Raw genomic sequence first — 12,883 nt, forward strand, 5'->3', positions numbered from 1 at the left:
GTAATAAAGTTGAAAATACCCTTATATTACATCAAAGTCTTGATTGTTGGTTTCTTGGTAAATTTCCAACAAAGTATAGTAAGTCTATACTGTACATGACAACCAAGTTTTCTCTTTCCTTTACTAAGCCTCTTAGGTCACATAGGGGCAGGTGTATTAAGCCTGGAGAAGTGATAAAGAAGTGGTAAGTGGAAGGTGATAACGCACCAGCCAACTGATTTTTCAAACCCGTAATGATTGGCTGGTGCTTTATCAACTTCTCCTTATCACTTCTTTATCACTAATCCAGGCTTAATACATCTGTCCCATTATTAGTAACTAAATATTAGAAATGGCAGTGTTTTTATTCTCTTAAGTTTTATTTTATGTGCATGAATTGTATTTTGCTTTGTTGCCTTTGCAGAAAGTATGAAGATGCTTTGGAATACCATCGACAAGCCCTGGTTCTGATACCACAAAATGCTTCCACCTATTCTGCTATCGGATATGTGCACAGTTTAATGGGAAATTTTGAAAGTGCAATTGATTATTTTCATACGGTAAACTTTTATCTTTCAAATATCTCATTTCTATCTAGAGAAAAGACAAAGACAAAATGGTTATTATTCATGACAATGTATATACTTATACTTAGAAATCATTTAAAGTTAAAACTGTAGTCTATTTAAGGGTTGTTTGACCAAGTGTCAGGTCACCTTTTGTTACAATCACCTATATGTCTATACAGGTTGAGTATCCCATATCCAAATATTCCGAAATACGAAATATTCCGAAATACGGACTTTTTTGAGTGAGAGTGAGATAGGGAAACCTTTGTTTTCTGATGGCTCAATGTACATAAACTTTGTTTAATACTCAAAGTTATTAAAAAATATTGTATTAAATGACCTCCAGGCTATGTGCATAAGGTGTATATGAAACAAATGAATTGTGTGAATGTACACACACTTTGTTTAATGCACAAAGTTATAAAAAATATTGGCTAAAATGACCTTCAGGCTGTGTGTGTATATTAGGTGTATATGAAACATAAATGCATTCTGTGCTTAGACTTGGGTCCCATCACCATGATATCTCATTATGGTATGCAATTATTCCAAAATACGGAAAAATCCGATATCCAAAATTCCTCTGGTCCCAAGCATTTTGTATAAGGGATACTCAACCTGTACCAGTGATGGGGAGCCTTTGGCACTCCAGCTGTTGTTGAACTACGCATTCCAGGATGCCCTGCTACAGTTTTGCTCTGAGGCCATGCTAAAACTGTAGCAGGGCATGCTGAGATGTGTAGTTCAACAACAGCTGGAGTGCCAAAGGTTCCCCATCACTGGTCTATACCATCTGTATGTTTCTATTTTCGAAGTGGGTGGGGGTAAAATATCATATTGCTAAATATTTCATAAGAACATTTCCAGAAACATAGAGGTTTTAGGATTGTGAACAGTGGCGGCTCCTACCTTCTGGTAGGAGGAGGGCTGCCGCTACCCGTGCCGTGTTAGGAGAGGAGAGACTTGGCCCCGCCCATGCTCACAAGAGGCTGCTGGACTGCACATGCGCAAAACACCGGCTTTTATGGACTGTATCAGATGCAGCCCATAGAAGCTGGCTAGGGTTGCTGCAAGGCAGGGAGTGGTGATGAGGCAAATAATTCCCTTTTATGTACTGAAGTACAGTTTTCTCATATATTCATTTTGGTGGGTCAGAACGATGGGTATAAACAATACCTCCCAGGTGAAAAAAAAATCACCCCAGCAATAACCCTAGTGTCCATAGAAGGTAAACTTGGGTCTAAATTAGGGCCCTGTCATTTTAGCTGTGTTTTTAGTCTCTTTTTAGCTTCCCACTTTCCCAGTCACAAGTAGTAGGTTAGAACCCTTCTGTGGGATGTGCATGATAACGAGGAACGCCACTCATATGAGGAGACCCTCAATGAGCGAGGCTCATAGCCATTCAAAGGGAACCCCCATCTCACCTAATATCGATGGAAAAGTATTGCCTTCCATCAGTTTTGCAGTGGACCAGCTTTAAAGCACGTTCACACTTCCCTGTAGAGCCTGGCTTGGCAATTCAAGGAACAAGGCTTCAAGCTGGGAACCAATAAGCCCTTCTACACACAACTTCTCCTACATAGTTCTCTGTGTATTTCCTCCTGTTGGTACAACCCACTTGCTTAGGTATGAGGTTGCAGAAGAATGAGTTTGTTTTTCCTAACCACCTTGAGGGAGGGAGGCAAGGTTATATATTCCCCAATAAGTTACACAAGAAGATTAGTTTACTTTAATATTATTAATTAATACTACAAAAAAACCACTTTTTAATATTAATATTACTATATATTTGTATGCTATACTAAGTGCTTTATGGTTTTATTTGCAGGCTCTTGGTCTAAGGAGAGACGATACATTTTCTGTTACAATGCTTGGACACTGCATAGAAATGTATATTGGAGATTCTGAAGCGTACATTGGTAAGGTTTCATATTAATGATTGTGTGCTTGGGAAGTTCAAAGTCTGGGTGACGAGGACCTACATGTCCCACTGAAAGCTGATTGATGACTAGTAAGGGAGTAGGAATTGCTAGTACTGACATCTTTTTATTAGAGTAAGACTGACCAGTCTATTTTACTTACATTTTGAACCAGGGGCCTTTTAATAAAGGAGAGGACCAGCTTACAACCTGCGTTGCGTCCCCCTCCTTTCCAGCAGCTAGTAGACTCTGGCATACTGACAGAGTCTAGTGCACATGCGCAGGTCTCTGGGAACATGGCGCCTGCGCCTTGTTCCAGGGGACATCGTGAGCAATTATCATATGTGTCGGGCATGTGGAAAGTCTTTTCATGCCTGTACAGCCAATCGTTGCTGGTTGGTTGAGATCATACACTGGTCAATTATCAGACCGATCAGCTGATCATCTGCTGATCAGGCCATTAATTAAACAGTGTATGGCCTCGTGCAGATGTAACCAGGGATTTGTTTGATAGAAGGGTGTTATGTGAGTTCGGCGTAATCATCTATGCCTGTCAGCACTAACTGATCATAAGGCTGATTGTGGTCCTCTTTTCTAAAATGATCACATATATTTGAACTGGCTGTCAAAACATGGTAATGCACATTTGCATTGCTTCATTGTCAATATATGCATCAATAAAAAAAGACTGTTTTTCTTAAGAGAATGTAGTATGTTTGAGGAGGCGAATTAGTGACCTCTTTTATGGGGTTGTAGCATCTAATTTTAGATTAACAAGTTGTAGACATGAAACGATGTAATGGATAAAAAATATATTAGACTAAGTGAAAAGTAAGAGTTGATGTGAGATATTTATTATACAAATATTTTCCGCAGTTTTAAGAATATTTTCAATGTTACATATTACACTCTGCAGTTATGTAAATTTGGTCCAATGTTGAAGCATCTAAAATGATTTATCATCCTCTTAGGGACCGAGATAAAGGACAAGCTAAGATGTTACGACTTTGATGTGCACACTATGAAAACCTTGAAGAACATTATATCGCCTCCCTGGGAGAGGGAGTTTGAGTTACAGCGGCAGTCCCTTGATGAAAGTGGCATTATAACCTTAGAGACTTCTCATCTTGTACCTAAATCCTCTGATGCCAGGTCCCCGGTTGAGGAAGCTCTTGAAATTGAGATGAATGAAAGTGATATGATGCTGGAGACTTCAATGTCAGACCATAGCACATGAGTAGACCGCCACGGAGCTTGCCTTATGCTATCTGGGACTCCTTTTTACACCATTAAATCTAGATATTTTATAGTGAACAGACACACAACTTCTTGCCTAAACTGGGAATTACCCCCCACTAGCGGTATGCTGATGAGCAATGGATTGCTGTAATAAATTGAAACGTGTATTACACTAAAGAGGTTTTACATTTTTACTGTTAACCATTGTAAATTGTATACAGCCTATTATGTTTTTTAAACATTGTACTGTGGACATTATGATCACAAGAAAGTGCTGCACATTTACAGTATTCACATGTAAAACAGGAATTACTTGTGAATAAAAATATTTTAGTGCATTTAGTTGAAAAGAGTGTTCTATGTCCACAGGCCACTCCATGTGATAATGTGAAATTGCGTTTTTCAAACATACAGTACATGCATCACATTTTGTCATTGTCTGTAATAAAGACTGAAAAGGGCAAAATGTGGAGGGGGGTTGCTGTTGTTTTTTTTTTAATACTTATTAAAAGTATAACTTCAGTTAGGTCATGTTTTGTGTGTCTGTCTTTTTATTTCAGAATCACTGGGACAGGGGTCCCTGTGTTCAGTAAACGAACATTGATCGCGATCACATTACATTCTATTTTGTCCATCCGCACGTGCGATCGGCACACTCGAGTAAAGGTGATAGTTGACTAGTTTTTCCTCACCGCCTTTTAAGATGCCATAATTTTTTTACTATTGGACAGACCTATAAGCTATGAAAGATATCTGTTTCTGGGTTGCTTCATTTTGCCTGCCATATTTAGAAGTAGTCAAAGCAGTATCAGGTTTAATTTGCATTAAATATTACTGACCTTTTAAATCTGGCAGGCAAAATCTAAAAAAAATGAGGGTTTTGAAAATCCACTTCTTGGTAAATGTACCCCAATGTCTCATTGCTGTTAAGGTTTATCTGGTTTTAAGTAAATGTGAAAACATAGGGACATATATAACCTTGCCACTAATTGTTTGCTAGGGGTCTTATTCAGGTTTGTTAGCAAACCAAAAAAGTTAGCAATTGGGCAAAACTATGTTTCACTGCAGGTGGGCCAGAAGTAACAGGTGCAGAGAGAGATTGGGTATGGGATTCAAGGTCGACACCCATTGGTCGACAATGGTTAGGTCGGCACTTGAAATATGTCGACATGGCCATTAGGTCGACATGAAAAAAGGTAGGATCACATACGCTGTCAGCCCCAGGATTCAACCCCCCCCCCCGGTTATCCTTAGCGTCACTAGACTCCGCCTTAATGCGTTTCATCATCGACTTCGTCAGAAGTCTGGAGTCAGTGACGCTGAGATCCTCTTTTATGGATCCATAAAAGAGGATCTCAGCGTCACAGACTCCAGCCTTCTGTCTAGTGACGCTAAGGATCACCGGGGCTGTTGAATCCTGGGGCTGACGGCGTATGTGATTCTACTCGCGGCTCTCCAGGAGCAGTGATTGACGGCGGGGTGAGGACTCCAGCACAGCCGAGCGGCCCGTGTTCCAGCGTTTGCCGGGTGAATAATTTGTGGAATCGTGGTAACCAGCCCACACTGGTTACCTGTTGGTACGAGTTACATTTTACCGTGTGTCCATTTTATTGTATTTTATTAAAAAGACTTTTATGCACTATGGAGCGCCCCCTTTATGTGCTTTTTTAACAGATCTATACGTCCGTGGGAATTTGGATTGATTCAAGGGGAGCAGCGGTCCCAAAAAATACTAGAGAGGATCTAGTGACCCTGTGCACTTATCCAAGTGCAGTGATTCCATATACATACATGTGTTTTTTATTTACTGCTACAACTCCATAGGATTAATCAGCGCTTTATCTGTCTATGTTTGTGTGTGTGTGTGTGTGTGTGTGTGTGTGTGTGTGTGTGTGTGTGTGTATATAAAATTTCTCTTACGTCCTAGAGGATGCTTGGGACTCCGTAAGGACCATGGGGTATAGACGGGCTCCGCAGGAGATATGGGCACCTAAAAAGAACTTTTCCTATGGGTGTGCACTGGCTCCTCCCTCTATGCCCCTCCTCCAGACCTCAGTTAGATTCTGTGCCCAGAGGAGAAAGGGTACACTGCAGAGAGCTCTCCTGAGTTTTCTGTAGAAAAAGAATTTTGTTAGGTTTTTTATTTTCAGGGAGTCCTGTTGGCAACAGGCTCCCTGCATCGTGGGACTGAGGGGAGAGAAGCAGACCTACTTAACTGATAGGCTCTGCTTCTTAGGCTACTGGACACCATTAGCTCCAGAGGGAGTCGGAACACAGGTCTCACCCTGGGGTTCGTCCCGGAGCCGCGCCGCCGTCCTCACAGATGCCGGAAGATAGAAGCCGGGTGAGTATGAGAAGATAGAAGACATCTCAGGCGGCAGAAGACTTCAGATCTTCGTGAGGTAAGGGTGCGCGCCATTGCTCCCAGAAACAACACACAGAGGCAGCACTGAGGGGTGCAGGGCGCAGGGGGGGCGCCCTGGGCAGCAATAATCCTCAATTTTGGGCACAATAAGAGTATGATTAGGCTGCGGAGGCAGTAAATCACAGATCCCCCGCCATTTTATTACAATTGCACTGGGACCGAAGCCCGCCGTTGGGGGGGCGGAGCTTGATCCTCAGCACTAACCAGCGCCATTTTCTCCACAGAAGCTGCATGAGAACGCTGGCTCCCTGGTCTCGCCCCTGCTGAACACTTCACAGGCTGGAAAAAGAGGAGGGGGGGGCACATTGGTAACGCAGTGAGTGGGAATTTGGATAGTATATAAAAAAGCGCTATCTGGTCATTTTGTTTTTCCAGTGTTATTTGAGCGCTGGGTGTGTGCTGGCATACTCTCTCTCTGTCTCTCCAAAGGGCCTGGTTGGGGATTTGTCCCCTTATAGGTATATCCCTGTGTGTGTGGGGTGTCGGTACGTGCGTGTCGACATGTCTGAGGCGGAAGGCTTTTCCAAGGAGGAGGTGGAGCAAATGAATGGTGTGTCCCCGTCGGTTGTACCGACTCAGGAATGGACATGTGGCATATGTTGAATGCAAGTGTGGCTTCTTTACATAAGGGGCTTGATAAGGCTGAATCAGGGGAGGCATCAGGGGGTCAATCCTCGGATTGGACCGACTCACAGGGCCCGTTGGGGTCTCAAAAACGTCCCTTGGCACAAATTGTGGACACTACTACCGACACGGACTCTGATTCCAGTGTCGACTATGATGAAGTAAAATTGCACCCTAAGGTGACAAAAAGCATTCAGTGTATGATTGTGGCAATAAGGGATGTGTTGCATATTGCTGATGAACCCTCTGTTCCAGACACGAGGGTACACATGTTTAAGGGAAAGAAACAGATTATAAATTTTCCCACATCTCATGAACTAAATGAGTTCTTTGAAAAGGCTTGGGAGACTCCGGAAAAGAGACCGCAGATCCCCAAAAGAATTTATATGGCATACCCCTTCCCTAAGCAGGACAGGGTGCGTTGGGAATCACCTCCCACTGTGGACAAGGCCTTAACGCGCCTGTCCAAGAAAGTGGCGCTACCGTCTCCAGACACAGCGACCCTCAAGGATCCTGCGGATCGCAGGCAGGAGACTACTTTAAAGTCTATTTATTCGCATACTGGAGCTGTGCTAAGACCGACAATTGCGTCGGCATGGGTATGTAGCGCAATTTCAGCATGGACAGATGATCTAACGGCTGAATTTGGTACCATGGATAGAGATACTGTATTGTTAATTCTAGCCCATATTAAAGATGCAGTCTTATTATGAGAGATGCTCAAAGGGATATTGGATTGCTGGCTTCCAGAGCCAATGCCATGTCTATCTCAGCGAGACGATCCTTATGGACTCGCCAATGGACGGGTGATGCGGATTCAAAAAAGCATATGGAAGTCCTACCCTATAAGGGAGACGTATTGTTTGGGGATGGGCTGACGGACCTGGTTTCTACAGCTACCGCAGGTAAATCAAATTTTTTACCATTTATTCCCCAACAGCAAAAGAAAATACCACCGTCTCAGATGCAGTCCTTTCGGTCGCAAAAGTCCAGAAGAGGTCGGGGGTCCTCCTTCCTTGCCAGAGGTAAGGCTAGAGGGAAAAGAGCACCCGCTTCGGCCGGTGCCCAGGAACAAAAGTCCTCCCCGGCTACAACAAAATCCTCGGCATGACGCTGGGGCTCCCCTGCGGGACTCCGCACCGGTGGGGGCACGTCTTCGACTTTTCAGCCAGGCATGGGTCAGCTCAGACCTGAATCCTTGGGTGTTGGAAATAGTTTCCCAGGGTTACAAACTGGAATTCGAGGAGGTGCCCCCGCGCCGATTTTTCAACTCGGCATTACCAGCTTCTACACCAGATCGGAATGTAGTGTTAGCTGCAATTCAAACGCTGTGTCTACAGCAAGTAATAATCAGGGTTCCCTTGAACCAGCAGGGAAGAGGCTACTACTCAACCCTCTTTGTGGTCCCGAAACCGGACGGTTCGGTAAGACCTATTTTGAATCTAAAATCCCTAAACCTGTACATGAAAAGATTCAAATTCAAGATGGAATCGCTCAGGGCGATTATAGCCAGTATGGAGGAGGGGGAGTTTATGGTGTCACTGGACATAAAGTATGCGTACCTTCATGTCCCCATATATCCCTCCCATCAGGAGTACCTGAGATTCGCTGTACAGGATTGTCATTACCAATTTCAGACGTTGCCGTTTGGGCTTTCCACGGCCCAAGGATTTTCACCAAGATAATGGCGAAAACGATGGTGGTCCTGCGCAAGCATGGAGTCACAATTATCCCATACTTGGACGATCTCCTGATAAAGGCGAGATCAAGAGAGAAATTGCTGAGCAGTGTAACGCTCTCTCTGAGAGTGCTCCAGCAACACGGTTGGATTCTGAATCTACCGAAGTCACAGTTGATTCCGACAACTCGACTAACGTTCCTAGGTATGATACTGGATACGGAACAAATGGAGGTTTTTCTCCCGTTGGAAAAAGCCCAGGACATCCAGAACATGGTCAGAGACCTGCTAAAACCGAAAAGGGTGTCAGTTCATCAATGCACTCGAGTTCTGGGAAAAATGGTGGTGGCCTACGAGGCCATCCCCTTCGGCAGGTTCCATGCGAGGACGTTTCAATGGGACCTTCTGGACAAATGGTCCGGGTCGCATCTGCACTTACATCGGAAAATAACTCTGTCCCCAGGGGCCAGGGTGTCTCTCCTATGGTGGCTGCAAAGTGCTCACCTGCTGGAGGGTCGCAGGTTCGTAATTCAGGACTGGATCCTGGTAACCACGGACGCAAGCCTCCGAGGGTGGGGAGCAGTTACCCAAGGAAGAAATTTTCAGGGACTGTGGTCAGACCAGGAGTCCTGTCTACACATCAATGTGTTGGAACTCAGGGCCATATACAACGGCCTTCGACAAGCGGAGAGTCTTCTTCGAAACCTACCAGTTCTGATTCAATCAGACAATGTCACTGCAGTGGCTCATGTGAACCGCCAAGGCGGGACAAGAAGCAGAGTCGCGATGGCGGAAGCCACAAGGATTCTTCGCTGGGCGGAAAATCACGTAAGCGCTCTGTCGGCTGTCTTCATTCCGGGAGTGGACAACTGGGAAGCAGACTTCCTCAGCAGACACGATCTCCATCCAGGAGAGTGGGGACTTCATCAAGAAGTCTTTGCAGACATAACACGTCTTTGGGGAATTCCTCAAATAGACATGATGGCGTCACGCCTCAACAAAAAGCTTTGGAGGTATTGTGCCAGGTCTCGGGACCCTCAGGCAGTAGCAGTAAACGCCCTGGTAACGCCGTGGGTGTTCCACTCGGTCTACGTGTTTCCTCCTCTTCCTCTCATCACAAAAGCGTTGAGGATCATAAGGCGAAGAAGAGTACAGACGATACTCGTTGTTCCAGACTGGCCTCGAAGGGCCTGGTACTCAGATCTTCAAGAGATGCTCACAGGAGATCCCTGGCCTCTCCCTCTGAGGGAGGACCTGTTGCAACAGGGGCCCTGTATATTCCAAGACTTACCGCGGGTACGTTTGACGGCATGGCGGTTGAACGCCGAATCCTAGCGGAGAAGGGGATTCCGGAGGAGGTCATCCCTACTTTAATAAAGGCTAGGAAGGAGGTGACGGTGAAACATTATCACCGTATCTGGCGAAAGTATGTGTCTTGGTGTGAAACCAAGAACGCGCCTACGGAAGACTTTCATCTGGGGCGTTTTCTCCACTTCCTGCAGACAGGAGTGGATATGGGACTGAAATTAGGTTCTGTTAAGGTACAAATTTCGTCCCTTTCGATTTTCTTTCAGAAGGAATTGGCTTCTCTTCCAGAAGTTCAGACGTTTGTAAAGGGAGTGCTGCACATCCAGCCTCCTTATGAGCCTCCAGTGGGACCTGAACGTGGTGTTGCAGTTCCTAAAATCACACTGGTTTGAACCACTTAACAAGGTTGAGTTGAAATTTCTTACCTGGAAGGTGGTCATGTTGTTGGCCTTGGCATCGGCAAGGCGAGTGTCAGAATTGGCGGCCTTGTCTCACAAGAGCCCATACTTGATTTTTCATGTGGATAGAGCGGAATTGAGGACACGCCCTCAATTTTTGCCTAAGGTGGTTTCTTCATTCCATCTGAACCAACCTATCGTGGTGCCTGTGGCTCCGAGTGACTTGGAGGATTCCAGGTCCCTGGACGTAGTCAGGGCTTTGAAGATTTATGTAGCCAGAATGGCTAGACTTAGGAAAACAGAAGCACTGTTTGTCCTGTATGCTGCTAATAAGTTTGGCGCACCTGCTTCGAAGCAGACTATTGCTCGCTGGATCTGTAATACGATTCAGCAGGCTCATTCTACGGCTGGATTGCCGGTTCCAAATTCGGTTAAGGCCATTCCACTAGGAAGGTGGGCTCTTCTTGGGCGGCTGCCCGAGGCGTCTCGGCATTACAGCTTTGCCGTGCGGCGACTTGGTCGGGGTCAAACACCTTTGCTAAATTCTACAAGTTTGATACCCTGGCTGATGAGGACCTAGCTTTTGCTCAGTCGGTGCTGCAGAGTCATTCGCACTCTCCGGCCCGATTGGGAGCTTTGGTATAAACCCCATGGTCCTTACGGAGTCCCCAGCATCCTCTAGGACGTAAGAGAAAATAAGATTTTAAACCTACCGGTAAATCTATTTCTCCTAGTCCGTAGAGGATGCTGGGCGCCCGTCCCAGTGCGGAAACTCTGCAAGACTTGTATATAGTTGTTGCTTACATAAGGGTTATGTTACAGTTGGAGTCGGTCTTGGACCGTCACTGTTGTTCATACGGTTAACTGGTTATGTATGTTCCAGGTTACATGGTATGATTGGTGTAGGCTGGTATGAATCTTGCCCTTGGATTTTTAAATCCTGCCTTGTATTGTCCATCTCCTCTGGGCACAGTTCTCTAACTGAGGTCTGGAAGAGGGGCATAGAGGGAGGAGCCAGTGCACACCCATAGGAAAAGTTCTTTTTAGGTGCCCATATATATATATGTAGGGAGCGCCAATAGTGCATTAAAAGTGTATAACAATTTTATTTAAAAATCCAAGTCTGTAACAAGTGTGAACCTGTACCATAAAAGGCGGTTAAACCACCGCTTATATAACCAGCATAAGATTTACCCCACAGTGCAAACCAGCGTTCTCAGTTCAAAGTCCATACGCGTTTCGTCATTCGAAGTCGAATGACGAAACGCGTATGGGCATGGTCTGACGTATGGACTCTGAACTGAGAATATTTTAGATTTGTAGATCTAAAATAACAATAGCCCCGCCCTTATCGGCGGGTCTGATTATAATATCGTCATAAGACGCCAAAGCTTCAAGGGCTTTGGTTTCCGCCCTAGAGAGATTAAACTTAATTTTAGCTGGGGCTGCTGAAAATTTAGTAATGGAGTCATCAAGCAGCCGGTGGAAGGATTTAAGAGAAGCGTTAGAAGAAACTGGATCAAACGAAGACCTTGATGCACGTTTGAGAAAACTTGAAAAAATAGAGGTGTCACTGGTGTCAGGAGAATCCTGGAAAAACTCTTTAAGCCTCAGTTTGCGTGAGAATGCGTGAATGTCCTTGGACCAACTAAAGGCATTATGTAGGTTAGTGGGGACGAAACTCAGGCCCTTGCTTAGCACCGATATTTCGGCCTGCTCTAGTTTCCGCTGGGATAGATTAAAAATTAGCGATGTTGACGCTGTGTTACTGCACGTACCCCTTTTGTTTTGGCCACCCCGGCGGGTGGCAGCGAGGTTGTAGGTTTTGAGGTAGCTCGGGTACCTTTCCCTAAAGGGGCTTCCTTGTTGCCAGGTACATCCTCACCTTCAAATGCAGCAAATTCACTATCCGAACTTGAGCGTGGCCCATATCTATCCCTGGTAGATATGTTTTTATGCCAGGGTCTCCTTGTTCTAGGGAATCTTTGGTGGACTTTCACTGGTTCACTCCCTGCTAACCACCTATACACCTGATAGTCCTCATAATCTGCATCCACAGCCAATTTTTTATTACGCTTACATTTTAGCAGGTCTTTTTTGTATTGTTGGCATTGAGTTTCCAGTTTCCTGATCCAGTCTTGAGATGGATCTTCTTCCAAAAGTTTAAGAGAATCGGTTTCAAACACCGCAATCTTAGACCGGGTGGCCATCAGTTCTTTATTGGCTTCGTCGATCACCAAGATCATGAGGTCAAACGCGCATTTATTTAAAATGGCGATCCATTTACGGACAAAGTCCGGGTTATTACGCCCTATGGTAGGGACGTTCCTAACCCGAAAACCCCTAGGAATTTTATGTTCCCTAAAATATTCTGAGAGGGAACTGCCATGTAACATATAGTCAATTTCTCTACGTTTCAACCTCCAGATCTGGTGAAATAATGTTTCTGCATTAACAGCCTTATCAGGGTCTATAATAACTTCTTGGCAGAGGATTTGATCAATTTCAGCTTATGAGAAACTGAATGTTTCCCCCATGTCAGTGATCCGAGAGCCCTGGCATCCAGGTGCATCCTGGGGAGGAAGCATGACAGGCTCCATCATCAGACTGTGACTTTAAAATCAAGTAGCAGAGTAGGTGCTGTAAACATACAAGGAGGGTGCCATGCAACGTGTGCTCCAGTGCAGGGGCACTAACATACACATCCAGCAGCAGCCGGCACTCCAACAACGAAATCACTGATG

At 45.0% G+C, this 12,883-nt stretch overlaps 1 protein-coding gene across 1 annotated transcript in view; it reads left to right on the forward strand.

Annotated features, from left to right (window-relative positions):
* The window catches only part of CDC16 (cell division cycle 16), a 170,805-nt gene extending 166,568 nt beyond the window's left edge, over positions 1–4,237 (forward strand). Inside the window, exons 16-18 of the mRNA XM_063953395.1 lie at positions 404–539; positions 2,377–2,467; positions 3,439–4,237. Coding sequence (XP_063809465.1) covers positions 404–539; positions 2,377–2,467; positions 3,439–3,704 — 493 coding nt within the window. The 3' untranslated portion in view covers positions 3,705–4,237. The remainder of the gene's footprint in view (positions 1–403; positions 540–2,376; positions 2,468–3,438) is intronic.
* The last annotated feature ends 8,646 nt before the right edge of the window (positions 4,238–12,883 follow it).

This window comes from Pseudophryne corroboree, chromosome 2, assembly GCF_028390025.1.
Source record: "Pseudophryne corroboree isolate aPseCor3 chromosome 2, aPseCor3.hap2, whole genome shotgun sequence".
Classification (NCBI taxonomy): domain Eukaryota; kingdom Metazoa; phylum Chordata; class Amphibia; order Anura; family Myobatrachidae; genus Pseudophryne; species Pseudophryne corroboree.